Raw genomic sequence first — 27841 nt, forward strand, 5'->3', positions numbered from 1 at the left:
CAGGCCCTGTCGCGAGCGTCGGCCAATCAGGCGCGTAGGCCCGCCCAGCTGGGGCCTCGCAAGCGCGCGAGTGGCCAGGCGTCTTAGGGGCGAGTCATGGGGCCGAGAGCCTATGGCAGCACGGGAGGGTCACGGAGGACCAATGGGCGGCGACGCAGCACCGTCAGTCAGGGCGGCCTAGGCCAATGAGCTGCGGGCTGCGGGGGCGTCACGGACAGCAGCAGCGGACTTGGGCTGAGGTTCCCGGGCGGGCGGGCGCGGAGAGACGCGGGAAGCAGGGGCTGGGCGGGGGTCGCGGCGCCGCAGCCAGCGCAGCCAACCCGAGGGGCCGCCGCCGCCGCCGCCCAGCGCGCTCCGGGGCCGCGGGCCGCCTCCAGCACCCGCCGCGCCGCAGCTCCGGGACCGGCCCCGGCCGCCGCCGCCGCGATGGGCAACGCCGCCGCGGCCAAGAAGGGCAGCGAACAAGAGAGCGGTGAGTGCCCGGGCCGTGACCCCGATCCCGGCCCCGCGCTGCCAGCCCCCTCCCTATCCATCACTGCCTGGCCCCTCCCCCTACGCGCCCCCCCATTTCTCTCTGCTTACCCCCCAGCGCCCCTTCCCCTGCCTGTCCAAGGTTGGGGCCCAAGGCCCGCAGATGGCCCCGTAGGAGCCCCCTTGCCTAAGACCGCCCCCCACTGCAAAGACTGTGCTCCCCCCCAGCTGTCACTGCCAACCATGGCACGTATGACCGCTGGGGCCCCACATGGGGCCCTGTCACCACCCCACTGTCTCCTCTCCTGGTCCCCTCTCCCCAGATTCTAATCTCTCCACTTCCTCACTCACCTCTTACACAGATGTGACCCACTGCCAAACCCCGACCCAGACCTCTGCCAGTCTGGGAGTGCTATGGGGTATGCCTCCACCCCGCAGGGACCTTGGCCACTTGGTGACCACACCCCTCCCCCCCTCCAGCCCCCGCCATCTTTCTCCTGCCCTTCCCCTCTTCACCTTATCACAGCCCCCCTCCAAACCCACTCTGTCCCCTTTGAGCACTTCCCAGAGCCACCTCCAGCATTGTTTTTCTCTTCTGTGTCACTTGGCATGGGGGACAGGATCTTTCTGGGTCCCTCTGCCCCTCTCTCACTCTGTCCCTCTGCTTCTCTGCTTGTGCTTCCTCCTCCAAGCAAGCGTCTGTCCCTGGCTGGGGTAGCAGACTGTTTATGAACCTAGAGAACTACTTCTGTGCTTCAAAAGCCAAGTTTGAGCCGATCTTGCTGGAATTCATTGCATCCTCTTTTCGGGGTTGGGGCGGGGGGCGGGGGCAGTGTCAGCAGAGAGCCCCTTCCCATCTCCTGCTGTTCCGTGAGCTCTAGGCTCCTTGGAGGGCCCTTCAATAAATGGTTGTTTCACAACTGAGGCTCTGTCATTCACCCAGTCCCCCAGGCTTCTTCACCCGCTCCTGGCTTGGGATGAAAAGTAGAGGATGAAGAGGGTCTGGGTTTAGCAAGGCTCATTCAGCTTGAGCTGGGATGGTGAGAAGGAGGACTCAAGGGATGGCAGTTGGGAAGAGAAGTGGTTGACATCTAATGACTTGCTTTGCCAAGAGACAAATAGATTCTGATCATTCCCAGCGTTCAGCCAGAGAGGGGACTGTTTCCCCCTCGGCTCCCAAATATATTGGCCTTTTCCAGCCAGCCGGGGAAAGAGATTCTTTATCTGGAAATGCCTTCAGAAATGGTCTCCAGCCCCTTCCTCAAGTCCTCCAACTCTTAAATTGTCATCACTCCAGGCCTAAAGCTGGACCTCAGCTAGGATCCCCTTACAGTTACCCAGAAATAGAGTTGAAAAGGAATGGCCACATCCAAATATGCTCTTCCCAGTTACTTTTCTCAAACCCCAGTGTCTGAGTTCCCTGAATGCTCCCTCCCAGAAACACCCAGGCATGAAAGCCAGGGAACTTTATTCCCACCCAGACTCAAATGGCAGAACTCAGAGTCACTGAGCAACCATGGAGAGGCCTGACATGTCACCGATGGGTGGGGGACGGGAAGGCAAGTGCCTGTAGCTGAGCGCTTGATGACAGAGGAGCAGGTGGGTAGTGACCAAAAAAGGTCTGGGCATGAGCTTGGAGGGGACTAGGCAGATAGGCAGAGGGGGAGCGGCCGGGCCCCCAGCAGGTGAGACCGGCTGAGAGGTGGAAGGTGGAGGCAGGCAGCTGTACATTTCAGTGGCTCAGTTGAAAGTTGGGGAGATGACATAGTCCTGGAAAACTTTCAAGGCGTATCAAACACATGCAGTGGGGAGTGGGGGTGGAAAGCCACACAAGGAAAAGGAGCCCTAAGAAAAAGGTCAGAGGCTTCGGAAGGAACCGCTAATTCAGAGCACAGGCTGGACACCCAGGAATGGACTATCAAGGTGAAATAGAGCCACTGTTTATTGGGCATCTAGGATGTACCAGGCTAAATGGTCTCCACAGATCTATCTGCTCGAGTGATTTTTCATAACGGGCGCTTATCTGCATTTTCCAAACGAGCTCTCTGAGTTTGACATAGATGTTGCCACAGAGGCAGGATTCACATCCAGATCCACCTACCAGACAACTTCCTGGACCCCAGGGTTTCCCAACTCAAACATTCTCAAGCCGCCTCCCTGATTTTTACTATATTCACTTCTATTTTGTTAACTTAAATAAAAATTTTGACTCACTTTTGTTCAGATGTAAATTTTGATCCGTCCTAAGCAATATTATAAATGAAGTCATGGGATTGCTGTGCCAGTTATATTCTCTCTGATATGCATTAAAATACAACGTAACTAGAAAAGTGAAACATCCCTAAAATCATTTCATGCCCTGCCAGTGGGACCTATGTCACACTTTAGGAAATGCCCTAAGCTATACTTCCTTCCAGAGGCTTGCAGGGGCTCTCAGAGAAGGAAATAGGATGAGGAAGGAAGCCCCTCTTCGCTTCAAATCTCCAATTCTGAGAGGATGGAGTTAAGACAAAATTTGCCTTCTCGTAACTAGGGTCGGGTGGGGGTGGGGTAGTAGTAGCCAGGCCAGCCTGCAGGGGGCACCTGAATTTCATCTGCCAGATGTCAGCCCTACTGGAGTAAGGAAGATGACCAAACCTTAGTAGGCACCAGTTCAGCATCCTGCAGCCCCCTATACTACCGGCTCCATGCCGGGGCAGGACAGCGTTGGCTTCCTCCCAAGAGGGTGGGGATCCAGAATGAGCCCTGGGGTGGGGTGGGGGAAATCTGTACCCAAAGTTGCCAGAGCCATTGGCAGGGGCCTGGGTAAGATGCTAAGAGGGCAGAGAAAAACAAGACCAAGCCCTGGGCCCTGAGCAGCAGGAGGAATTGAGAGAGGGCAGTGGCTTCAAGAGGCCCTGGGGACAGGCGGCCAAGTGGGGCTCAGGCCTTGGCTGCCCTGGCCAAAGGCACCCCTAAGAGCTGGTCCATGGGAGAAGGGACAGGTCTGGTGAGAAGGAGCCCTCCAGATACCACCCCCCCGCCTCCCAGGTCCCAGGGATAAGCAGATCCAGGCTCCGAGAGTGAGAACTGCCCCCAAGAGGTCCCTAAATGGGAAGAATTGCGGCCCTCTGATGTACTACAGAAGTCCTAGAGGGCCAAATACTGTCTGTGCGTTGGCAGTTGTATGGGTGCCCAAGAGGGTCCTGCCAAGGCAGCTTTTCCTTTAGCCCAACCAGGCTTACAGAAGCTTGAGGGTCCTCTCTGCCCCTTCCCTGCACCCACTGGCCCCAGGTTGGGTTTCTTTTCCTGGCACCACCCCACAACTCCCTGGCTCCCCCTATAGGCAGGGCTCTGGGGATGGGCAGCCAAGCTGGTGCAGCAGGTCTCATGAGCCTTCCCAGCCACCATAGTCCTGGTGCCCTGAGAGGAAGACTGAGTGATGGCTTCCAACCCCAGCGATGGTGAGGCTGAGCCCTGTTGCTATAGCAACTTACCAGGCACTCTCTGACACTCAAGTCAGGGAAGGATTGCAGTAGAGTTTAGGGAACAGGTGAAGAGGAAAAGTCTGTGGACCCCTGGCTGGCCCTAGAAACCCTCCCTTACTAACAACCCTGAGCTGGGGGGCCTGGGGAAGAGCAGGCGAGATGGGTGGTTCAGTTCAGACAAGGGGGGGATGGTCACCCAGAGCGGGGGTCCAGCTCAGAGCCAGGCAGTGGGGTAGTCCAGCTCAGTGTTGAGGTTCAGCTCAGATTGGGGGTTGGTCCAGCTCAGTGATGGAGTCCACGTCATAATGGACAGTGGCCCAGTATAGAATGAGGGTCCATCAGACTGCGGGTCGGTCCAGTCCAGTGTTGGGGTCCAGCTCAGGCTGGGGGTTGGTCCAGTCCAGGGCTTGGCGTTCCTGCCCCAGAATTTCCAGGACAACCAGGTTTCAGGGAGCAGCAGGTCCTGAGATTGTTGTCTGGCGGGGTCTGAGGCTGGGCTCCTGCCTCCTCATGGGGCCCTGGCTTTTTGAGGGATGCTCTCTCTGTGAGCTCTAATTGAATCCGGACCACGGTGGAGGCTGGCACCCCTCCTGTGGGAGACATGGGCCGGCTGACAGGTTCTAAAGACAGCAGCCAGCTGGGTTTCCCTTCTCTGCCACTTCCTGTTGTCAGCAGGGGCCATGGGTGCCAGGCGCTCTCGGAGAGAAGCTGCCACTGACCCTCCACTTCTTTTGGGATCTGGAAAGAAGGAGGAAGATGGTCAAGGCTGCCTCCCCCTCCCCCACCCCGGGGTTTAGCGTTTCGTTTCCGGTTTGGACTTTCATGGCTGAGAGCAGAGCCAAGCACAGGGCAAGGTTTGATACAGGCCAAGGACATCCCAGGATGCCATTCCCCTCTCCGCCCCTGCATAGAAGCAAGACAAAGTCAGATGTACCCATTTCTTTCTCAAAGTAGCAGAATTTGGGGGCTCCAGGTTCAAAGAGCACTTGGGGGAGGAGATAGGGTAGCTCTCACTGCCCCCCAACTCCCGCCTTTCTCTCCAGCTGCTCTTTCGGCTAATTAACGGAGCTCTGGGGCCTCTTTGGCCCCCAGGGAGGCCCCAGCTGCTGCCTGGGCCTGAGCCTTAACTCCTTCCCCTCTGCCCAGTGGGCACTGCCCTGGGCACATTGGGTGTCATCCTCAGGGTAGTCCAGCACCCACTGAGAAAGGCAGGGCCTGGCAGCCCGGGAGCAGTGTAGTCCCTGGAACGGGAAGTTAGCTTTAGCACCCCGCCCCCCAGGGCAGGCAGGCCAGCCTGAGGAGGGACACCCTCAGGAGAATCTTCCCACCACATCCTGCCAAGGAGGGGCCTTTACAAACCTTGGCCAGCGGGAGCAGGTACCTTTAAATGCTTCCCTGGCAACCAGCTCCTCCTCGCCTGTCCCCCCGAGGCCCTCCCGAGGAAGCCAGCTCAGAGGCTCTGCGTCTTCCTGGTTTCCCTGCAAAGGGAAGGTTCCAGGGAGAACTTAGGGAGGCCTGGGATGGATCTGGGGTCAGGTAGAGGCTGGGATGGGGACTCAGAGACCACCTTCCAGCTGTGGCTGCAGCTGCTTCTCTGGGGCCATGTGACTGTCCGTTTCCTGGGCTACCTGTGCCGCACCCTCTGGGCACCTAAGCCGCAGCCAGCACCCTGAGCCTCACTGGCCAGGGGTAGATGGGCCCCAGATCACCCCATCCCACTCTATCCCCCATTTTACCCTCTGCTGGAAGAGGCAGGAAGCAGAGGTGAGTATGGGGGCTCCTGGCTGGGGTTCCCCCCATCATTATCCCTCTTTATCTGCCCACTCTTTCTGGCACTGCCACACCCTGTGCCCCATCCCCAAATCTGGCAAGCTGATGGCACCAGAGAGCACACAGCCTGGGCCCTTCAGCACGTTGAAAGGCCAGAACAGGGCTGTGTCAGAATCAAGGCACCGTATAGAGCCTCTTAGTGGGGTACCAGCAGACAGAGGCACAGACGCACCAAGTTGGGAAAAACAGGACATGGCAGTTCTCAGGGATTGCCGAGAGCAAAAGAGGAAGCAGGGCCAGGCTTTCTCCTGGATTCCTCTTAAACTCGCTCCTCTCTGCCTTTTTGGGTGGGTGACGGTAGAATCCCCAGAGGGTGCCTTCACCCCCACCTTCATCCAGAATTCAGTGTGTACGTTTGGAGGTTTCCAAGGAAGGTGTTGTGTGTCAAAAAAGATTCTGCCAGTGAAAGCATTGGATGTGGTGCAGCCCCCAGGCTCAGGGAGGTCTCAGACAGTTGGTGGCTCAGCCAGGCACCAGCCTAGGACTCTTGGCCATTCCTTGATCACCCCCTTTCTGCCTGGTCATTCTTTGTAGGGCTTTCCTAGCCCACAGTCTCTCCTCCATCTGCCACGCTTACAGCTCCACGGAAGGCTCTTCTCTGCAAACGCTGAGGGAGAGCCTTGCGGGTGATGGGGGGGTGGGGGGTGGCTACCCACAAGGCTGTAGGGATTCCTGGCACTGCATATGGGTGAGATAGGCAGATGGCAGGCAAGGCCAAAGTACCAGTGTGCAGGACCCCTCAGGGTGGCAACTGTCCCAGGAACATCAGGGTTGAGGACAGCTCTGTCCATGGGCCATCCTGGTGCCCTGCAACCAGTCAGAAGCAAAGCAGTTAACCTCATGGGCAGTGGGGTCCGGGAAGTGATCTGAGACCAGTCTTCTCATCTGTACAATGAGAGTAATAGCAGCTCTGAGCCATCAGTGTAGGAATTAAGCGTGGAAAGCACTCAGCACAGAGCTGGCACACAGGGAGGGTCCCTGAACAACAGCGCGCCTGACTCCAGGGGGCGGTTACAAGGACACGTCCATACCGTAAGAATCCATCAGGTTGAGCATTTAAGATTTGAGCACTCAGTGCTCCTCCTGTATTTTATACCTCCATTTTAAAAACTACTTAAAAGCAAAATTAATAGCTGACATTTATATGGCACTAACCCCTGTACCCGCCACCATCCAAACCCCCTTTGCCAAGATTAACTCATTCGGTCCTCACAACCACCCCACCAGGTCATTACTATTATTATCCCCATTTTACAGATGAGGAAAACCAAGGCCCAGAGGTGCAATCAGTTGCCTAAGGTCACACAGCTCATCAGGGACCAGGCTGGGATCTGAACTTGATCTTATCCCAGAGTCCTGGCCCTTAACTGTTTTGCCGGGCTGCCTCTCCACATGGGCGGGAATGCCTGTTTCCAGGCCTCAGTTTCCTAGGGTGGTAAACAGAATGGTTAAAATGAAAGTTGACAAGTGAACCAAATGAGATAGTGGATGCAAAGCAGCAAGCCCAGGGTCTGCCAGGAAGTCTTCAGTGTTAGCCAGATGGTGATGTTCGCCTTGGGGTGCTGAAGGGCCTGTAGGGGGCAGGCATCAGGCGAGGCTTCCCTTGAGCAAGCTCTGGAACGAGGGCCCCTCCATTGGCAAAGGTGGGAATGGAGCCAGCTGGGGGCCAAGGCAACAGCTGAACCCCCCAAGGGCGCCTGCTACCCGAGCCCCAGAGGCCTCCACCCCGGGCCGGCCTCCCCAGAGAAGGGGCCAGAGGAGCAGCCAAATCCCGAGGCTATAAATACCTCGGCTGGCGTCGTCCCTCGCCCTGGAATGTCAGTCAGAACTGGAGCGAGTGGGGGTGGGCTGGCCTGGGCGACGCTCTCTGTCCCCCTGAGAGTGACCCCCGAGTTGCCCTGTCCCCCATTTTGGACAGAATTGAGGCTGGACCCCACCTCTCTGTAGTAAAGGAGACCCCAGACCCCAGCCCAGATCAGGGCCCCCCCCCACCAGGCTACCCTCAGACTCAGCCAGGACACCCGAAGGCACTGGGAGAAGGTCAGGCTCTGGATTGAGACGACTGCACCCCACTTTCCACAAATTGGCATCTCCCCAGGAGTAGCCCAGGCCCACGCCAACAAGATGGGGTCTCCATCTCACTCTCTCCTCTTTTCCTTTCAGTGAAAGAGTTCTTAGCCAAAGCCAAAGAAGATTTTCTTAAAAAATGGGAAAATCCTGCTCAGGTAAGCCCCCTGGGTACAGAGCCCTGGGAGGGATAGCTGACAGCCCCCTTCCCCTCAACTGCATCCCTATGCCATGGCTAGGATTTTATGGCCCCATGGAGGGCTCCAGACCTGCCCTCATTCGCTCCCTAGATGCCCATGGGGGCACCTGATCACTCACTGCCAGGCTCCCCCACCCCACCAACCCCGTCCAACTGGCGGCCCCTGCCCCCCAGGCAGCTGCCAGCAGCTCCTGGGCCCCAGGCCAGGGCCGGATCTGGCCCCTGCCACCAGCCTTGAGGAATGTACCCTCCGCCATCTTGTTTTTCCACCCCCTGTCCTCACCCCACTAGCTCCACCTGGTCCCCAGGGCCCCCTCTGCTGGTGGCAGAGGGAACACCCCAAACTTTGGCCTAGCAGGCTAGACAGGGTGGGGGGCTGGTCCCTGACCCTCCAGACCCTTGTGCCCACAGAATACAGCCCATTTGGATCAGTTTGAACGAATCAAGACCCTCGGCACGGGCTCCTTCGGGCGGGTGATGCTGGTGAAGCACAAGGAGACCGGGAGCCACTTTGCCATGAAGATCCTCGACAAACAGAAGGTGAGCCCAGCCCTGCCACAAGGCCCTGGTCCCAGCCACCAGGGCTTTGCCTGGGCTGTTCCCACCACCTGGAGTGGTCTTCCCACCTATCCACTCACCAGCTATTTCCTGAGCCTCCATAATGTGCCAGACCCAAGGGCGGGAAGGGTACCATGCTGCCTTCAGGAAGCTTTCCCCAGGAGGAAAAGTACCCTAAGACGTAAAGCCCACACGGGCTCAGACACCTAGGCTGTATCGAGGAAGCCAGAAGTCTTCCTGGGGGAAGTGATGCTTACACAGACCTTCTTTCTGTAAATATTTTGTTTTTGAATTTTATTTTATTTATTTTTTTATACAGTAGGTTCTTATTAGTTATCCATGTTATACATATTAGTGTATATATGTCGATCCCAATCTCCCAATTCATCACATCACCCCCTGCCCTTTGTAAATACTTTTGAAACCCTACTTTTTGCCAGGCAATGCTCTAGAGCAGCACCATCCAGGAGACATATCACACAAGCCACATATGGTTTTAAATTTTCTAGAATCCTCATTTTATTTATTTGGTAGCACTGCGTGGCTTGCAGGATCTTAGTTCCCGAACCAGGGATCGAACCCCGGGCCCTCGGCAGTGAGAGCATGGAGTCCTAACCACTGAACCACCAGGGAATTCCCTAGAATCCTAGTTTTAAAAGTTTTAAAAAGGCAGAATTCATTTTAACAATATGTTGTAATTAAGCCAGTATATCTACAATATTATCATTTCAACGTATGTATCCAGTGTAGAAATATCCTTAATGAAACATTTTACATTCTTTTTTTCCGTACTAAGTCTTAGAAATCCAGCGTGCATTTTACACATATAACACATCTCCATTCAGATGTTAATTTTCACTGGAAAGACAAGAAAAAGTAGAGAAATTGAAAAAGCAGATTCACATAGCCCACGTTGTTCCAAACAGGCTTGAAAGTTGTCTGGTAACTGTGCCAAGTATCAGTTTTTAAATTTTCTTTTTTTTTAATTTCTTTATTTCTTTATTTATTTTTGGCTGAGTTGGGTCTTCGTTGCTGTGCATGGACTTTCTCTAGTTGCAGCGAGCGGGGGTACTCTTCCTTGCGGTGCACAGGCTCTAGGCGCGAGGGCTTCAGTAGTTGTGGCACATGGGCTCAGTAGTTGTGGCTCACAGGCTCTAGAGTGCAGGCTCAGTAGTTGTGGCACATGGGCTTAGTTGCTTCACAGCATGTGGGATCTTCCCAGACCAGGGCTCGAACCCGAGTCCCCTGCGTTGGCAGGTGGATTCTTAGCCACTGTGCTGCCAGGGAAGTCCCTAAATTTTCATTTTATATATCTATATAGATATAGATATAGATATAGATATATTTTTTTGGCTGCCTTGGGTCTTCGTTGCTGAGCGCGGGCTTTCTCTAGTTGCAGGGAGCAGGGGCTACTCTTCGTTGCGGTGCGCGGGCTTCTCAGTGCGGTGGCTTCTCTTTGTTGTGGAGCACGGGCTCTAGGCGCAAGGGCTTCAGTAGTTGTGGCATGCGGGCTCAGTAGTTGTGGCGCACAGGCTTAGTTGCTCCGCGGCATGTGGGATCTTCCCAGACCAGGGCTCAAACCCGTGTCCCCTGCGTTGGCAGGTGGATTCTTAACCACTACGCCACCAGGGAAGCCCTAACTTTTCATTTTAGATACTTCAAATTTTAAACTTGGTTCCCCAGTCAACGAACCACATTTCAAGTACTCAGCAACCGTACGTGGCTAGTGTGGAATCTACTGGACAGTGCAGGTATAGACCCAAACGATGTAGCTGTGAGCAAAGCAGAAAACGCCCCAGTGCAGTGGGGCTTAGAGCTGACCAAGGGGCCAGGCTGCCTGCGTGTGACAAGCTGCACTGATGTTGACTAGCTGCATGTGAACTTGGGCACGGCACTTCCCCTCTCTGCATCTGGGCTTCCAAACTTGCATGCTCCCATTGCATACCCCGCAGGGCTCCTGTCAGAGAGTGTGAGACGGCTGCTGGGGACAGCTGAGGGCTGAGGAGGAATTAACCCTGGGTTCAAGTGGATGTGGGGGGCGGGGTGTCCTCTAGATGCAGGGAAGGTATTTCTAAATCCCCCACCCCTTGGGTGCTACTCCCACCTGTCTGTTTGGTTTCAACTCAGCTGCCCCTTCCTCCAGGAAGCCTTCTCTGACTCCCCAGCCTTCACCAGATGCCTTATCTGGGCATCCACAGGCCCCAAGCTTCCCCCACCACAGCTCTGACCCCTGTGGCCTGGTGACTCATGTGTTCTTGCCCTGAACTGCATGCCATGTGGGGACAGGCACCCAGCCCAGGGCTTGACAGGCCCCAGGCACTCAAACGATTCTGGATGGAGGACCCAGCCCGGCCCTGGCACATCTACTTTTGGGTGGCAGGGAAGAAAAGAGCTCTCTCACACCCCCTCCTCTCTCCTCTCCCCTCCCACCCCTGCAGGTGGTAAAGCTGAAACAGATTGAGCACACCCTGAATGAAAAGCGCATCCTGCAAGCGGTCAACTTTCCGTTCCTTGTCAAACTCGAGTTCTCCTTCAAGGTGGGGTCCCAGCGGCCGCAGACCAGGGCCACTGCCGGGTGATGCAGCCTCTGGGTTCCCAGAGCTGGGGCTCAGCCAACCACAACCAGTGGTTGCCCAAAAAGGCAGACCCACTGATGGGGGAGCGGTGAAGAAGACCCCTGGGGGTGGAGGGCAAGTCAACCTGGGGCTCTGATAGACCCCAAGTTCAGCTGGGCCTGCCAACTTACAGCTTGATAACCTTGGGCACGTCCCCCAACCTGGATAACATCCCTCAAAATCATCGTTCCATTTACAGCAAGAACCTGACACACAGCCACAAACTGCCGCTCAGCCTGGGTTCAAATCCCAGCCTTGCACTTCCTGGCTGTGTGACCCTGGCAAGAAATTTCACTCCCATGAGCCTTAGTTTCTTCATCTGTAAAATGGGGATCATGGCAGGCCCCACCTGGTGGGGCTGCCATGACAGTTCGAACCACATCATGAGCACCCTGCGTGAGCTGTTTTGGGTGCCATCCTAAGCCATGACTGTGAGAGTTGGGAAAGGCCCCTCAGGGCCTGTGACCCTAGCAGTCACAAGGACCCCACGCTTTGTTTAAGGCTCTGCTGCCACCATCTTGAAATTCATAATCATTTTTTTAACGAGGGGCCTCACTTTTATTTTGAGGGAGGACTCACAAAATCTGTAGCCCATCCTGGTCCCATTTGACAGATGACAAAACTGTGGCCCCAAGAGCCTTGCTCAAGACAGTCACAGACAGGAACCACCACAGAGTTCTCTCTGCAGCCCAGGCATGCCAGCCAGGTCCCTGGTGTACCTCTAGCCAGCCCTCACTTTTGGCCCCCGTAAGCAGGATCATGGCTGCCCCTTCTTTCTCATGGGCAGAATGAAATGAGACAGGTAATCAGTGAGCACAGTGCCTGGCGCTTGGAACGTGCTTCACATGGGAACCAAAACTGTTGTTGTTGCTTTTGTCTGACACCTGCCTTCAGATGGGGCCTGGGGCTTGGGGAGTGGGGCCCTGATCAGCTGCTGCTTCCCACAGGACAACTCAAATTTATACATGATCATGGAGTACGTGCCTGGTGGGGAGATGTTCTCACACCTGCGGCGGATCGGGAGGTTCAGGTGAGCCCGACGCCCCCTGCCACCCTGGGCCTGGGGTGTGCATGGGTGTCGTCTGTGGAAGTGGCCTCTCCAGGTCCCTGTGGGTTCTTGTTCCCCCGAGCTGAGGAATCTACAATGTCTCAGCCACCACGAAACAAAACAAACACGGTGACTTAGGCGTCACCACGTAAGTGGGCAATTTCATGTCGTTTTTAAATTTGTGCTATCTTATTTATATAGATATGCACTTTACATACAATAAAATGCACAGGTTTTCAATACCCTGTTCCATGAGTTTTGACAGCTGCATTCACATGTGTGTAACCACCACCCCAGAAAATTCCCTCAAATGCCTTTCTTGGCAAATCACCACCCCAACAAAGGCAAACGTCCTTTCTGGCTTCAAACACCATAAATGTGTTTGGTCTGGGTCTGGACTTGATATAAATGGAATCACACAGTTCATATTCTTTTGTCCCTTTCTTCTCTTGCTTCACATAAGCGTTTTGTGATCCAGCCACATTGTTGGGTATATTCATCATTTGTCCTGGTGGTGGTGTTGGGTAGGATCCCATTGTAGGAATCTATCACAATCTGTGATTCCATTCCTCTGTTGATGGACATTTGGGCTCTTTCCAGTTTGGGGCTGTATATGAATAAGGCTGCTCTGCTGATGCATTTCGATCGCTGGGCTGGAGGCAGCTCGATAGGCCCACCTGCTGGACCATTTGGGGGTGGGCAGGTCCTGCTGGTGTGGCCACCCACTCTCACCCATCCTCTCCCCGCTTGTCCCCATCAGTGAGCCCCATGCCCGCTTCTACGCAGCCCAGATTGTCCTGACCTTTGAGTACCTGCACTCGCTCGATCTCATCTACCGGGACCTGAAGCCGGAGAACCTCCTTATCGACCAGCAGGGCTACATTCAGGTGCCCACTGGGCTGGGCGAGGGGCAGCCCCAGGTGGCCACAGCCTGAACCCTCCCACCCTCCCGGCCAACCGCCCATTCTTGTGCCCACAGGTGACAGACTTCGGTTTCGCCAAGCGTGTGAAAGGCCGCACCTGGACCTTGTGCGGCACCCCCGAGTACCTGGCCCCCGAGATCATCCTGAGTAAAGTAGGCGCTTCCCTACCCCTCCCACCGCTCTGAGGCCTGCTCCACTGCCGGCGGCCCCCTCCTCACCCTTCTCCCCTCACCTGCTCCCCTCCTCTCACTCCAGGGCTACAACAAAGCTGTGGACTGGTGGGCCCTGGGGGTTCTCATCTATGAGATGGCCGCTGGCTACCCGCCCTTCTTCGCTGACCAGCCCATCCAGATCTATGAGAAGATTGTCTCTGGGAAGGTGAGGCCCGGATATGGGGGCTCAGGCCTAAGACTGACCCTTCCCTGCCTGTCCTGCTCACTGGGGAGCCCTGATCGTCATTGTCAGAACAGTCTAGGGAATTCCCTGGCAGTCCAGTGGTTCGGACTCTGAGCTTGCTTCCACTGCCGGGGGCACAGGTTCGATCCCTAGCTGGGGAACTAAGATCCCGAGTGCTGTGTGGGGCGGCCAAAGAAAAACAGAAAAAGAACAATCGAGAAGTTCATCAAGTCAGGCCAGGTGGTGAAGCCAGACACACCCACTACGCTAACTGAGGCCACCACTTCACACAACCTCGCTGTCTGATTCTGGACCACAGTGCCGAAATCCTAAGGGTTTTCAAAACCCCAGGTCTCACCCAAACTCCTGCCCTGCCTGCCAGGAGGCTCATCTCGTCTCTAGTCGGCCCCCTTAGCATGAATTTTCACAAGTTTCACAGCAAAAAAGCGAGCATGTTCAGTTCCCAGGCGCTACCCCAGACCCCTCTGGGGAGTCACTTTGGACGTAAGGCCCTGCCTCCTTTCCCAAATGCAGACTTTCTAACTTGCAGGCTGTGGGTAAGGGGTGGCGGAACCGTTAGAGCCCCGGAGTGCATTAAGTACCTGCTGCCCCATGCACCCCCTCGGTCGTACCCCACCACTCTGAGGGAGTGAGGAAGCTGAGGTGCAGAGATTGGACATGTCTGGTTCAAGATCACATGGCAGCATCGTCTCAAAAGAGGTTGGGGACCCCACCTCTGACTGCAGCTCACCCACCTCACCGGGAGGACCAACCATCCCTCCATCTGGCCCAGGAAATGGTGTGAGTGGCTCCCAGCTCAGCCTAGGTGGGCTGACCTGGCTCTAAGTCCCAGCTCTGCCACCCATCAGCTTTGAAACCTCAGGCCAATGTCTTCACTTCTCTGAGTCTTATCCATCTCAGAACTGGGGAACTAGCCACTTGCCTCTCAGAGAGGTTGAGAGAATCACCACCTGCAAAGTGGGGTCACTAAAAAAGGGAAAGATGAGGTGTCTGCCACGAGGCAGAATAGAAATTGCCAAGAAAATGGCCCAGAGTGGGGGAAAAAAAAAAAAGCCATAGAAGTTTTCGAGGGGGAAGAGAAGATGAGCGTGACTCCCTTCTTTGTAGCATTTCACAGTTCCCACGCACCCTCAGCAGGATTATCTCCCTCATGCAACCCTGGGATATCTGCCCCATGCCAGAGAGGCAGGCACAGGCCCAGAGAGGTTAAGGGCCGTGGCCAAGGTCACACAGCATGGAAGAGGCAGAGCAGTGCTGGAAGTTGGTTCTTGGAGCTCTAAATCCAGTGACTGCTTACATACAAAGCTGTGGACTCAGAGCATTTGGGGAAAGTTTCTGGAAGAGTTGAACTGAGCCTTAAAGAATGGAAGAGCCTTAGCTATGCAGAGAGAGAGAGAGAGAGAGAGAGAGAGAGAGAGAGAAATAGACAAACAATTATTTCTCTTAGAAGCATGAATATTTCTGAAGTCCCCAGACCCTAGCAGAGCTGCCTTTGGAAGCAGTGGCTAAGAATGCAAGTTCGGAGTCCAACAAACCCCAGATGGAACCGACTTGCCCTGCTCCTCCATGAGATCTTGGGCAAGCTGTTTAATCCTTCTGAGCCTCAGTTTCCTCTTCTCAGGAAACAGAAATGGGAACCTCAGGAATTCCCCGGCAATCCAGTGGTTAGGACTCGGGACTTCCACTGCCAAGGGCCTGGGTTCAATCCCTGGTTGGGGAACTAAGATCCCACAAGCCGCATGGTGCAGACAGAAGAATAAAATGGGAACCTCATAGCTCTTACCTCTCCAGCAGCATCAGCATGGCCCAGGAACTGGCTAGAAATATAGACTTTCAGGCCCCACCTGAATCAGATATCCTGAATCAGAAACTCCAGTGGGCCCAGCAAGCTGTTTTAACGGAATTCCGATGCACACTCTGGTTTGGGGTCCTCCACCCAATAAGACAATTGGATGGTGAAGGCAGTGTTCTGGGCTCCCCAAGCTCCAGATCAATTTCCCAATCTGTCTGTGTTACCCCCTCTCCAGGTGCGGTTCCCGTCCCACTTCAGCTCCGACCTGAAGGATCTGCTGCGGAACCTCCTGCAGGTGGACCTCACCAAACGCTTTGGGAACCTCAAGAACGGGGTCAATGACATCAAGAACCACAAATGGTTTGCCACGACTGACTGGATCGCCATCTACCAGAGGAAGGTAGGCCCCCCCTTCCCCTTGTGCTCTCAGGGTTTTGGAGGGGGCTGGGCAAGAGCCAGGGAGTATTGCCAATGGAGAGATGAAAAGGGAAGGGGAATTTGAAAATAGGCTGCGGGCTCTGGGCTCTGCCCAGAGCCAATCTAAATTGGCTCTGCCTCAATTTAGATGAGGCAACTTAGAGCATTGGGGGTATAGAAACAGAATTGTGGGGTCATTTGGCCACTCTGTGACCTTGAACAGACTTCCCTCTCTGGAAAGTAATTTCCCCATGGGTGAGTTGGCTATAATAAGATTCTTGGGTTGTTAAGATGAGTCCACACCCTAATGCTAAGATCAGGCCTGGGTCAGAGTAAGTGATCTCATGAATGTTAGCCCATTCGCATTTATTGTTGTAACGATGATTATGTTGACTGCTGAGGTCTGAATGGCTCTTGACCCCTCTCCAGGTGGAAGCTCCCTTCATACCAAAGTTTAAAGGCCCTGGGGACACAAGTAACTTTGACGACTATGAGGAGGAAGAGATCCGAGTCTCCATCAATGAGAAGTGTGGCAAGGAGTTTTCTGAGTTTTAGGGGTGTGCCTGTGCCCCCATGGGTTTTCTTTCTTTGTTTCTTTTTTTTTTTTTTTTTTTTTTTTGTGGTGGGTGGGAGGGTTGGATTGAACAGCCAGAGGGCCCCAGAGTCCCTTGCATCTAATTTCACCCACCCCTGCCCCACCCTCCAGGGTAGGGGGAGCAGGAAGCCCAGATATTTGGAGGGAAACACCAGCTGCTCCCCCTCACCCCCTTCTCCCTCCTGCCCCCCCATCCCCCCTACTGCTTTTGCCTCCCTCCTCCCCCACAGCCCCCCACCCTAGCCTACTTCTGCCTGTTTTAAACGAGTTTCTCAGTTCTTCCCTTCTTCAGGTTAGACCAGGTCTTGCTGGTGTGTCAGGGACAGGGTGTGGAAAGAGGGGCCCAAACAACTCCAGCCACCTGCCCCCCACCCAAAAAAAACCCACAGGCACCACTCTCTAAGGGCAAAAGAATGAAAGGCTAACCTTCCCTTCAGAGCAATCTTGCCAGGGAAGGAAAGATTTTAGTGACATGTTCAGCGGGCTACTTAATACAATATTTTAAAAAAACAATTTACAATCTTATTTAAGTTCCACCAATGCCTCCCTCCCTCCTTCCTCTCCCACCCCTTCCCATGCCCCTCCTCCCCAAGTCCATTTTAATAAGGCTGGGAAGCAGACTGTAAAGGAAGGAGCTGGGGTTCAAACCTCTCCCCCAAGCTGCTAATCTCCCCCGCCACCCTGCCCCCTCGGGGTCCCCTGCCAAGCCTGGAAGGGTCTCAGCCCCTTTAGGAAGCCCCCACTCCCTTCTGCCCCAATAGACCTGTCTTCACCCTTGGGCTTCGGGACCCAGACAAAGCAGCTGCCCCTCTCCCTGCCAAAGAGGAGTTGTCCCCTGAAAAGATAGAGGGGGAGCCCCAAGCCCAGGGTCTTTCCTCCCAGTAACACTCTCCCCAAACTTCTTAATTTTATTCTCAACTAGATTTTAACGTCCAGCCTCCTCTCAGTTGGGAAGGCCACCCCCGCAAAAGGAGGCAAAGCCCCCCCCCCCCACCCCAGACGGCCCCGAGTTCAAGGCCAAGGTCGCTGGGGAGGGGCTGCTTGTTTTACTCACCCAGGAGCCTCCGCCCCCCCCCCATCCTGGGCGCTCCTCCTCTGCTTAGCTGTCCGCTGTCAATCACCCATTCTCCCCGCCCCCCCATTGTGGTTTTTTTCTCTCAATAGAAAAGTGGGGAGTCACCCCATTCATCCCCATATTTGTCCCTCTCATAATTTCTCCCCATCCCAGGAGGAGCTCTCAGGCCTGGGGTGGGGCCCCGGGTGGGCGCGGGGGCGATTCAACCTGTGTGCTGCGAAGGACGCAACTTCCTCTTGAACAGTGTGCTGTTGTAAACATATTTGAAAACTATTATCAATAAAGTTTTGTTTAAAAAAAGTGTCGCTGGTGTTCCTGACTTCGGTCACCCACCCACACACCCCCAGGGGGTTGGAAAGGGAATTTCGGACCCCAGCGTCCAGGCTGATCAGCACCTGGTCTGCAGTCCTTAAAACCGGGTTTATTTGGAATTCTGCCACTCTCCCCGCCCCGCAGGAGAAGGGGGCGTCAAACTGCCCTCTGACCCCAGATTAGGGGTCCCCACATTCTGAGGCGCGCCCCCTCTGCGTCCAACCAGAGGCCGAAAGGGCGGGCGCTCTAGGGAGAAGCTGGGGCCAGCGCGCCGGGAGGCCGAGCGGCGGCGGGGGCGGCCCTGGTAGGGGGATATGGGGTGGGGGTGACGGTGCGCGCCCCCCTTCCCGCATCCTCCCCGCGGAGCCAAGCGCGCCCAAGGGGCGCGGAGGCGTCGGTGGTCCGAGGATCCCCGCAGCCCCGGCAGAGCGCTGTAGCCCGACCCACAGGCGGCGAGTTCCCGGTAAGTGCGGTCCCGAGAGCGGAGCGCGCCGGGGAGGCGTGGAGAGGGGGGCTGGGCGCCGGGGACGTCTGGGTCCCGCGCCCAATGGGTGGAGGGCGGCCGAGCACCGCCCGCCCGCCCCCTCTCCCCTCCCCCAGGAGCTCCCCTCCCCCTCCCCCGCCCGCCGCTTTCCCCCGCCCCCGCCCCGGCGCCAACTCCGCGGCGCCTCCTTAAAAAGCGCGCGGGAGTTGTAAGGGGGGGCCGGAGCGAGCCTGAGTGAACGAAAGCGCAGGGTAAAGGGGGCGGGCGGGGGGCCCGGGCTCCACCTTAAAAGCGGGCGCGTGGGGGTGGGAGGGAGGAAGGCGGGCGGCGGGGAGGAGGGAGGGAGGGAGGGAAGGAAGGGGGGCCGGAGTGTCCCGGGCGCAGGGCGCGCGTGCGGCGGCGGCGGCGGCGGGGAGGGGCCGGCCGCGCCGCGCTCCCCTCCTCCCTCCTCGCATCCCCGGCCCCGCGCGCGCCCAGCAGAAGCGGGTCTGTGTGTGCGTGCGTGCGAGTGAGTGAGTGTGTGCATATATTTTTCTCTCTTTTCTTTCTCTCTCACTGTTTTTTCTCTCTCTCTCGCTCCCTCTCTCTCGTTCTTTTTTTTTTTTTTTTTGCAAAGAAACAGCAGCGCCGCCGCCGCTCCGCCGAGGCGCTGCGCCCCCCGGGGGGGGAGGCGGAGGAGGCGGGCAGCGGCGGAGGGAGGGGAGCCGGGGAGGGGGGCGCCGCGCTGGGAGGGAGGCAGCGCGCACGGTGCAGCCGGGCCGGGCGGGAGGCATGGCGGGGCCCCCGGCCCTACCCCCGCCGGAGACGGCGGCGGCCGCCACCACGGCGGCCGCTGCCTCGTCGTCCGCCGCTTCCCCGCACTACCAAGAGTGGATCCTGGACACCATCGACTCGCTGCGCTCGCGCAAGGCGCGGCCGGACCTGGAGCGCATCTGCCGGATGGTGCGGCGGCGGCACGGCCCGGAGCCGGAGCGCACGCGCGCCGAGCTCGAGAAACTGATCCAGCAGCGCGCCGTGCTCCGGGTCAGCTACAAGGGGAGCATCTCGTACCGCAACGCGGCGCGCGTCCAGCCGCCCCGGCGCGGAGCCACCCCGCCGGCCCCGCCGCGCGCCCCCCGCGGGGGCCCCGCCGCCGCCGCCGCGCCGCCGCCCACGCCCGCCCCGCCGCCACCGCCCGCGCCCGTCGCCGCCGCCGCCCCGGCCCGGGCGCCCCGCGCGGCCGCCGCTGCCGCCGCCACAGCGCCCCCCTCGCCCGGCCCCGCGCAGCCGGGCCCCCGCGCGCAGCGGGCCGCGCCCCTGGCCGCGCCGCCGCCCGCGCCCGCTGCTCCTCCGGCAGTGGCGCCCCCGGCCGGCCCGCGCCGCGCCCCCCCGCCCGCCGTCGCCGCCCGGGAGCCGCCGCTGCCGCCGCCGCCACAGCCGCCGGCGCCGCCACAGCAGCAGCAGCCGCCGCCGCCGCAGCCACAGCAGCCGCCGGAGGGGGGCGCGGCGCGGGCCGGCGGCCCGGCGCGGCCCGTGAGCCTGCGGGAAGTCGTGCGCTACCTCGGGGGCAGCGGCGGCGCCGGCGGCCGCCTAACCCGCGGCCGCGTGCAGGGGCTGCTAGAGGAGGAGGCGGCGGCGCGGGGCCGCCTGGAGCGCACCCGCCTCGGAGCGCTCGCGCTGCCCCGCGGGGACAGGCCCGGGCGGGCACCATCGGCTGCCAGCGCCCGTGCGTCGCGGAGCAAGGTGAGCGCGCCGCGGAGGGGGGCGCCGCGCGGTGGGCAGGTGCGGGCGAAGTTGGTAGCGGGGCGCGAATACCGGGAGGAACCGGGCCGCAGGCGGCCGGGGTTTTGCGCTACTTCCCGGCGGGCTTGGCGGGTGGTGACCTTGGCAAGTGACTTGATCTTCCCCAGCCTCAGTTTCCTCTGCTGTAAAACGCGACTTAATAACAGTAGCGACTCTTTGGGGTTGTTGAGCGAGTTTAGTGAGATTTGGCTACTGAGGGCTTTATTAACACAGAGCCTGGCATGGAGTGAATGTGTAAAAGTTAGTCCGTGTTGATATTAAAGGTGGTAGTGAGGCACACCACTTGGTCCTAGATCCCAGGGATTGGGCCCAGGGCCAGAACAGCTACTAACCTTGCGTGCCCGTCTCCCTTGCACCAGAGAGGTGGAGAAGAGCGAGTGCTTGAGAAGGAAGAGGAGGATGAAGATGATGAGGATGAAGATGATGAAGACGAAGTGTCTGAGGGCTCCGAGGTGCCCGAGGGTGACCGTCCTGCAGGTGCCCAGCACCAGCAGCTTAATGGCGAGCGGGGCCCTCAGAGTGCCAAGGAGAGGATCAAGGAGTGGACACCCTGTGGACCCCACCAGGGCCAGGATGAAGGGCGGGGGCCAGCACCAGGCAGTGGCACCCGACAGGTGTTCTCCATGGCCGCCATGAATAAGGAAGGGGGATCAGGTAAGGACCCCGCTGGGTGGGGGAGGGTGCCTGGTGGGAAGGAACCGAGCCCAAGACAAAACCACAAGCATATGCTTTTTATTTCCCAGCCTCTGCTGCCACTGGGCCAGACTCCCCATCCCCCGTGCCTTTGCCCCCAGGAAAACCAGCCCTACCTGGGGCTGATGGGACCCCCTTTGGCTGTCCGTAAGTTGGGGTGTTTGAGACACAGGGGTGCCGCCCAGGTGTGTATAACAGAACCAGAGGAGCATCACTGCTCACTGGTTCCCTTTGTTCCAACACAGTTCTGGGCGCAAGGAGAAGCCGGCTGATCCTGTGGAGTGGACAGTGACAGATGTGGTAGAGTACTTCACCGAGGCCGGCTTCCCCGAGCAGGCAACAGCTTTCCAAGAGCAGGTGAGTTCCTGACCCTCAACTTAGCCCCAGCGTTCCAGGGCCTTAGTGGGGGTGTGTGCTCTGACCCTGCTTGCTCGCTCGCGCTCTCTCTCTCTCTCTCTCTCTCTCTCTCTCTCTCTCTCTCTCTCCCTCCCTCCCTCCCTCCCTCCCTCCCTCCCTCCCTCTCTCCCTCCCTCCCTCCCTCTCTCTCTCTGTCCCACCCAGGAAATCGATGGCAAGTCTTTGCTGCTCATGCAGCGCACAGATGTGCTGACCGGCCTGTCCATCCGCCTCGGCCCAGCCCTGAAAATCTACGAGCACCACATCAAGGTGCTGCAGCAAGGCCACTTTGAGGATGACGACCCCGATGGCTTTCTAGGCTGAGCGCCAAGCCTCACCCCTGCCCCAACCCATTCCATTCCCCATCTTACCCAAGACCCCCAGAGTCCGGGAGCTGGTCGGGGACACCCTCAGCCCTCATAACAGATTCCAGTGAGGGGGCATTCCTACTCATCTTTTCCCTGTGTCTCCCCAACACACACACCTCTGGCCCCCAGCACCTCCTGTACTCCCTGATAGAGGAGTGTCGGATGGGACAGGGCCTACTCATTTCACCCCAGGAGGCCAACCCTCCCCCTCACCCAGTCTAGGACATTTTTGGAAAAATGAAATGGGGGCTTCCCATCTTCCCTAGATCCTCTTCAGTTCAGCCAGATGTTTCCTATATAAATGTTTTATTCTGTCCATTTTGGTGGGTGGCCGTTCCTCCCTCCCCCACCACCCAGGCCCCTTCCCAGTCTGTCCCTGGCCTCCAGCCCCTGGGAGCAGCTGGGAGGGGGTCCCTGGATCTTCCTTACCCCTCCCATTTCTTTCTGTTCATTGTCGCTCCAGCTGGCTGTATTGCTTTTTAATATTGCACCGAAGGTTTTTTAAATAAAATTTTAAAAAAAGAGAGAAGAAAAACATGCCACAGTGTCCATTTTATGAATGTAGTCAAGGAGGTGAAGATCCACAGCAGCCTTCTGGGAGTCGGGTTAGGACAGAATTGTTTGAGGAGGGAGACAGGTAGTGAATGGGGCTGCCCCACAGCCAGCTAACTGCTCCAGGAGGACAGGAATATTTGCTGCTTCTGCCATCTCCCCATTCCCAGAACAGCGCCTGGGCACACAGTAGGTCCTCAAATATTTGTTAAGTGACTAGCAGTTAACTCTAGGCTTTTCGGGCATTCTCTGGGTTCTCACCACAGCCCCATGAGGCAGGGCTCGTGAAAAATCCACTTTACAGACGGCAACTGGCTCATCACAGCAAAGATGCTTGCTCAGGGTCACACAGGGTGCAGCCTGACACCTGTCTGAGTTCTTTACCCAGAGTCTTTAAGTATAATTAATGTGTTTGGCTTCATAGCTCTATTATCTGACAACCTTTGCATGTTACAAGGAACCCAGCCTACAACTGTTGCGGGCAGGGGTCTGTTTTGGGCCCATGGTAGGGTCTCCAGGCCTCCTGGCCCTCTCCATAAAAGGGGCAGAAAGGACTGGGCCATCAGATGAGATCATGGGATGGGAAAAATTTTCCAAGTGAAAATTTTTATTATTGTTAGTAACAACCACTACATCACAAGTGCTACTAAGTTCTAATGCAGTTTCTCAACTCCATTAGTTTTTTTAAAAAATATACAGATTCCGTGTCCTGGGAGTCAGAGACACAGCGAGTGGGGCGGGGCCATCCTCGTTTTCTATACCTGCAACCCCGGGGTTTGGACGCTCGGTAGAAACCCCTCCTCCCTAGGAAACCGCCTCAGAGAGTCAAATGCGCTGGCCCCGGGCCGCACTCCCAGGACACTGCCGCTCTAGCAACGGCCCAGGTCGCCTCCCCCGGCGCGTACCCCACGGCCAGGTTACGGGAGCGCGCGTGTGCGCGGGGCGGCGCGGCTGGGCCCCGCAGCGCGAGCCGGAGCGGCTCGCCCCTCCGTGTTGAAATTCAAATGAACCGAACTCCCTCCACGCTGCGCCGTTAGAGAGGTCGAGGCCCGAGTGAGATGGAGGGGGACGCGCTCCCAGCCAAGTCCGAGGTACCCTGGGTGGGGTCGAACCTGCGGCCAATGTGAGCAGCGGAGGCTTAAAGAGCTCTGGTCCCCGCCTCCCGCCGCAGGATGGCAACCAGGCAGTGGTTCTTGGGGCCGCTCCCCGCGGGCTCTGGGGAAACGCCGCTCCCGGACGACTTGGAACCTGGGATACAGCCCTGCGAAGACCCCTCATGGTCGCCTCCCACTGGCCAACCTGGGGACTCAACCCAGGCGGAGCCCGAGGATATTCAGGGACAGCTGCCGGAGGCCTCCACCTCTACGCCTTTCCCTGAGCCTCTGGCCCCAGGCCCCGGGCCCGCCCCTCCTCGCCTACCCTTGGACACCATGTTCAGACCCATCAGTGAACAGCTCCGTTACCTGCTCAAGAAGGCAGATGACTTCCAGAGCTACTTGTTCTACAGGTAATGTTGGACGGGGTCCTAGGTTCTACCCATGGATAAAGAGACGGAGGAGGGGATAACAAAATAGGTGACATACACTAGATTTACAAACTCAAAAGCATTAGGAGCCAGAGGAGGTAAATGAAGCTAGCTGATTAGCAATCCCATTTCGAAGAGTTACGAGGACTGTGTAGAAATTTGGGGTTAGGGAGTGCGGGCTATTATGTGGGCCCTTGGGGTTGCCAAATCGCTAGAACTCTTCTCCCACTTTGTAACCGTTGGCTTAGGTTTTGAACCCTGGGCAGGCTAAACAAAACCTATCTGAGCAAGATTTGGCCTACTGGCTACCAGTTTGAGACCTCAAAGGATAATATGATTCCCAGACCAAGGGAAAGGGGACTGTGATTCTCATATATCAATGTCCATGGGAATCCCCTGGGAGGTTGTTTAAACCCTAGATTTCTGGGCTTCACTCAGGGAATAGTAAGTCAAAGTCAGTCTTGGGACTCAGGTGTCTGCATTTTAACAAGTATTTCAAATGTTTTTGAGGCTGGTGGTCCTGGAAGATGCTCTGAGAAAGGCCTGACACTGGGGGATTTTGTTTGTAGTGGGGGTCCAGGCCAGGGATACAGGTGGGCAGTGAGTGGAATAGGAGAAATTGGTGGGGGAGCCAGGGACCTCAGGCAAAGGCCCCCTTCTCCCTTCAACAGGGACCGAGTGCAGAAGGAACAGCTGGCGAAGGCCATGCCCACCTTCTTGCAGATGTGTGAGCCCTACTTCCTGTACCTGGAGGCAGCTGCACGGAGTGTGCCCCCCATCTATGGAGCCCTGCAGGAGCTGATCCGAAAGGGGGTGTGTGGAGCAGTTTTCCTAGATCCTATGCCCCTTTCTTCATCTCTCAGGCCTGGGGGATGGGGAGGACGCTCACGGCAGGCCAGCTAATCACATTATGCCCCCTCTTTCATGCAGCTGTTGGAGATCTCCCAACAGCTGACTCTGCGCCTGGAACAGCTGGTCCTTATGTATGCATCATTTGGGTTTGTGAACCTGGAGGAGACTGAACCCCTAAGGTAAAAGGTTAGGAGACTGGGATTGGGGTCAGGGGTGGAGGAGGCCAGAGCATACCCTCATTCCCCACTCTCCCATCTCCTGCCAGCATCTCCTGTTTCTTCTGCGGGAGGTTCTCCATCAGTCCTTCCCACGAGGTGTCCATCTTTAGATACTGTGCCCCTGCCGCCTACACCGCCAGCCGCTTCCCCCGATACCTCTATAAGAAGATGCGCTGGAACCTGGAAACCACCCCAGAGTCCAGCAGCCAGGGGCAAGATTCCCGTGTGGATTAGTGAGTCCCCTTATCAGAATCAAAGTCCTCCCCTCTCTATGGAGAATGCCAGTTTGGGCCACTGAACCACCACCATCAAAGCACGGAAAGCCAAGCAGGAAATCAAGGACCTTTGAAAGGTCATCCCCACCTTTAAAAATATATATATGCCCCCATCAAAATAAAAGCCCTCATCTTAAAAGTAGGCTGACAGTGAGAAAAAGCCTCAGTATTGAATCATATCCCTACCTGAGAACTTGAAGGCAACTTCTGATGAGTTTCCACCTTACCTCCAAAATTAAAGCCCTCCAACAGAAGTTAGGAAACTGCTCACATTTAATTGCTGCCCCTTCTCCTCCCAGCTACTTCCTGTGCTATAGAGATACATGGGAAGATGCAGGCAAGAGTCCAATCAACTCATGCCCCCAGATTCAGAAGCTGTGGTCCATCGGCCGATGGGTGCCCCTAGGACCAGCTGAGGATGACCTTTATTCATGGTAGGAGCTAGGGCGATGGCAAGGTGGGCGTGGGGTCTGGAGGGAGGGGCAGAACCCAAACAAAGACCATCTACCTCCCCCAACACTGTTTCCATTGGTAATAATGATAGCATTTTATTGTGCCCTGAAAAGCGCTTTATGCAGACTCGTGTAACAACCCACTGAGATCTATACTACTAGCCCCATTTTACAAAGAAGAAAACAGGTGCTCAGAGAGGATAAATTACCTGCCCAAGGACACACAGCTAGCTGAGTAATTGGCCAGGTCAGGGCTAGAGTTGTTCAGCCTCCCAGAGCCATTACCCTCTATGTTTCTCATCAACAAGAAAATCACTTTCCCCCAGGGTTTTTCCCACCCCTAGCTGAAACAAAGCCTCTCTCAGCCACAGCCTCTCACTCAAGGGGAGGGGCTCCCGAGTAGCAGGGGGCGCTCACATCCAGGCCTGTCTCTCCCCGGCGCCCAGGATTTTGTCCCCGCAGCCCCCTGGGGACTACGAGCAGCTGCTGACCATCGGCTTCGAGGAGCCGTCGCACATGCTGGCCACCGACCTGCTGGTGCAGATCCTCACGGGCCAGGCAGGCACGGCCCGGCCCCCGAGCGCCGCCGGGCCCGCGGCGTGGGCCGTGCAGGAGTCTTGAACCTGGAGAGAGGGTGGGAGCTGGAGCTTGACAGTTCCAAACTCCAGGAGAGGGAGTAGTGGAGGGGCTCACTCGTTCTCCTGGTGCAGCTCCGCCTCGCCTTCCAAGGGGCCAGGCCGAGCTAGCCCGTCCGGACTGGGTCCGGCCCGGCCGCGGGGCCCTGCGGGTGGACACACCGGCTTTATGTTAAATAAAAGAAAGAAAGAGGTCACAGTCTCAACGTCCGCTCGGATCGCCTCTCCCCTCCCCTCCCCTTGGGGAGAGGGGGCCCCGCCCACTCGCGCGGCCTTCTGGGAAATGTAGTCTCTGGAAACAAAACCATAGTCCACCGACTGGCGGACGGAAGCTCAGAGCATGCGCAGAGGTGTGCATGAAGCAAAAAGGGAAGTAGCTGCTCCTGTCAACAACCGGAACCCAGAAAACCGCAAGTTTCGGGTAGCCGGGAAATTCAACGCCCACTGTGGGAAGGGACGCAGAGCCACGCCCACTCTTATGTTTTGACCCGGAAATTATGTCCCTGTACCGAAAAAGACTATATTTCCCAACGTGCCCCGGGAAAGGGCCAGCCATCAGTTTCCTAAGAGCCGAGGTTAGATCTTTTCTTCCAGCTTTTGGGTCTTGTCTTGTGCAGGTCGCTGTACCCCCTGGGGTGTCCGGGGCACGGGCTGGGTGGGAGAGCCGGGAGGCAATCCAACTTAGGGTCGCTAAGACTCACCCCAACCTTGGACTGGAGAGAAGACACAGGTTGAGAGGTGAACTCGCCTGCCGAGAGCTACAGTGACCAAGTGGCGGAGCCTGGACCTGAGCTGGGTTCTTCTGATAGCAACCGGTCACTTGCGAGGGGAGGGGTGTCCTTGCTGACCCGGATGTCACTCAGCTGCGAGCAACCCCCCCTTTAAACTAAGGGACACCTTTTGGTTCCCCCTAGCATTTTCAGAGTGGGAGGAGAGACTTGGAGCCCTGCTTCATGGAGCAAAACACTCGCTTACCTAATAGTCCCTGGTACATAGTATTATCATAAGTATTATGATTATTCCAGTTTACAAATGACAAAAATGAACGTGAGAGGTGAAGTAAATCAGGATTGGACCAAAACCCTTGTTCATTCGGGGTGGGATTGGAGGCTTCTGGTGACAATTTCTGACTGCATCAAGGATTTTTTAGTCCACAACCCAGGTCTGAACGGGTCCAAAGGGGTTCTGAAGTTCCCTGACACGGATTTGAGGCCCCACCACCACCACTGTTTAGACTAGCCCAGTCCAATAGAAATTTAAAATGAGCCACAAATGCGAGTCACATATGTAATTTCAAATTTTCTAGTAGCCACATTAGAAAAATAAAGAGGTCAGAATTTTAGTGATATTTTTATTTAACTTCATATATCCAAGATATTATTCCAACGTATAGTCAATGTAAGAAATTATTAATGAGATATCCCTCTTTTTTTGTACTAGGTTTTAAAAATCTTTTGTGTATTTTACACTTACAGCACATCTCAATTTGGACTAGCGACATGCAGATTTAATCTATCTCCCTTAAGACAAATCCACAAGCCACTTAAAACTAGATTTCTGGTGGGTGGTGACAACACTGGGAGAGGAAGGAAACAGGTTTAATTTCTTGGGTCCTGTCTACACCCATGATTCTCTAACTTTAGAATCATGTGGAGGGTTTGGTCATTAAGTCTGGGATGGAGTCCAAGAATGTGTGTTTCTTACAAGTTCCCAAGTGATGCTGACGTTGCTCGTCCAGATACCACACTTTGAGAAATGCTAGCGTACATCGACCTCATGGCTCTCAAACTTGGCTCCATGTTAGAAGCACCTGGGGAGCTTTA

The 27841-nt window shown here is 56.5% G+C and overlaps 4 protein-coding genes across 7 annotated transcripts; all 4 read left to right on the forward strand.

The window, feature by feature from the left end:
• Positions 1 to 426: 426 nt before the first annotated feature.
• On the forward strand, positions 427 to 16359 carry PRKACA (protein kinase cAMP-activated catalytic subunit alpha; the record flags this gene model as incomplete). 4 transcript variants are annotated; one of them, XM_079702515.1, is made up of 10 exons in its annotated part: positions 427 to 472; positions 7932 to 8006; positions 8453 to 8574; positions 11031 to 11129; positions 12155 to 12237; positions 13016 to 13142; positions 13235 to 13330; positions 13434 to 13556; positions 15623 to 15787; positions 16234 to 16359. In XM_079702515.1, the coding sequence occupies 10 exons, from the start codon at positions 427 to 429 to the stop codon at positions 16357 to 16359; spliced, it is 1062 nt and encodes a 353-aa protein (XP_079558641.1). The 4 variants fall into 4 exon arrangements, with proteins under 4 accessions (XP_079558641.1, XP_079558642.1, XP_079558643.1 ...); XM_079702516.1 differs by having other exon boundaries at positions 7932 to 7993; positions 8446 to 8574; XM_079702517.1 differs by lacking the exon at positions 427 to 472 and adding an exon at positions 3893 to 3914 and having other exon boundaries at positions 7932 to 7993; positions 8446 to 8574.
• On the forward strand, positions 5459 to 5611 carry SMIM46 (small integral membrane protein 46; the record flags this gene model as incomplete). The annotated part of the gene is made up of 1 exon (XM_079703194.1): positions 5459 to 5611. The coding sequence occupies one exon, from the start codon at positions 5459 to 5461 to the stop codon at positions 5609 to 5611; it is 153 nt and encodes a 50-aa protein (XP_079559320.1).
• Positions 16360 to 19041: 2682 nt separating the features above from the next.
• On the forward strand, positions 19042 to 22044 carry SAMD1 (sterile alpha motif domain containing 1; the record flags this gene model as incomplete). The annotated part of the gene is made up of 5 exons (XM_079703374.1): positions 19042 to 19992; positions 20412 to 20706; positions 20796 to 20892; positions 20991 to 21102; positions 21307 to 22044. The coding sequence occupies 5 exons, from the start codon at positions 19042 to 19044 to the stop codon at positions 21463 to 21465; spliced, it is 1614 nt and encodes a 537-aa protein (XP_079559500.1). The 3' UTR covers positions 21466 to 22044.
• A 1189-nt stretch (positions 22045 to 23233) lies between these two features.
• Positions 23234 to 26004, forward strand: LOC307052850 (UPF0575 protein C19orf67 homolog; the record flags this gene model as incomplete). The annotated part of the gene is made up of 6 exons (XM_079703991.1): positions 23234 to 23568; positions 24258 to 24399; positions 24517 to 24617; positions 24704 to 24889; positions 25231 to 25365; positions 25830 to 26004. 6 exons carry the CDS (start codon positions 23234 to 23236, stop codon positions 26002 to 26004), a joined length of 1074 nt encoding a protein of 357 aa, XP_079560117.1.
• Between the last annotated feature and the right edge of the window lie 1837 nt (positions 26005 to 27841).

Source organism: Hyperoodon ampullatus (assembly GCF_949752795.1).
Source record: "Hyperoodon ampullatus genome assembly, chromosome: 4".
In the NCBI taxonomy this organism is placed as follows: Eukaryota; Metazoa; Chordata; class Mammalia; order Artiodactyla; family Ziphiidae; genus Hyperoodon; species Hyperoodon ampullatus.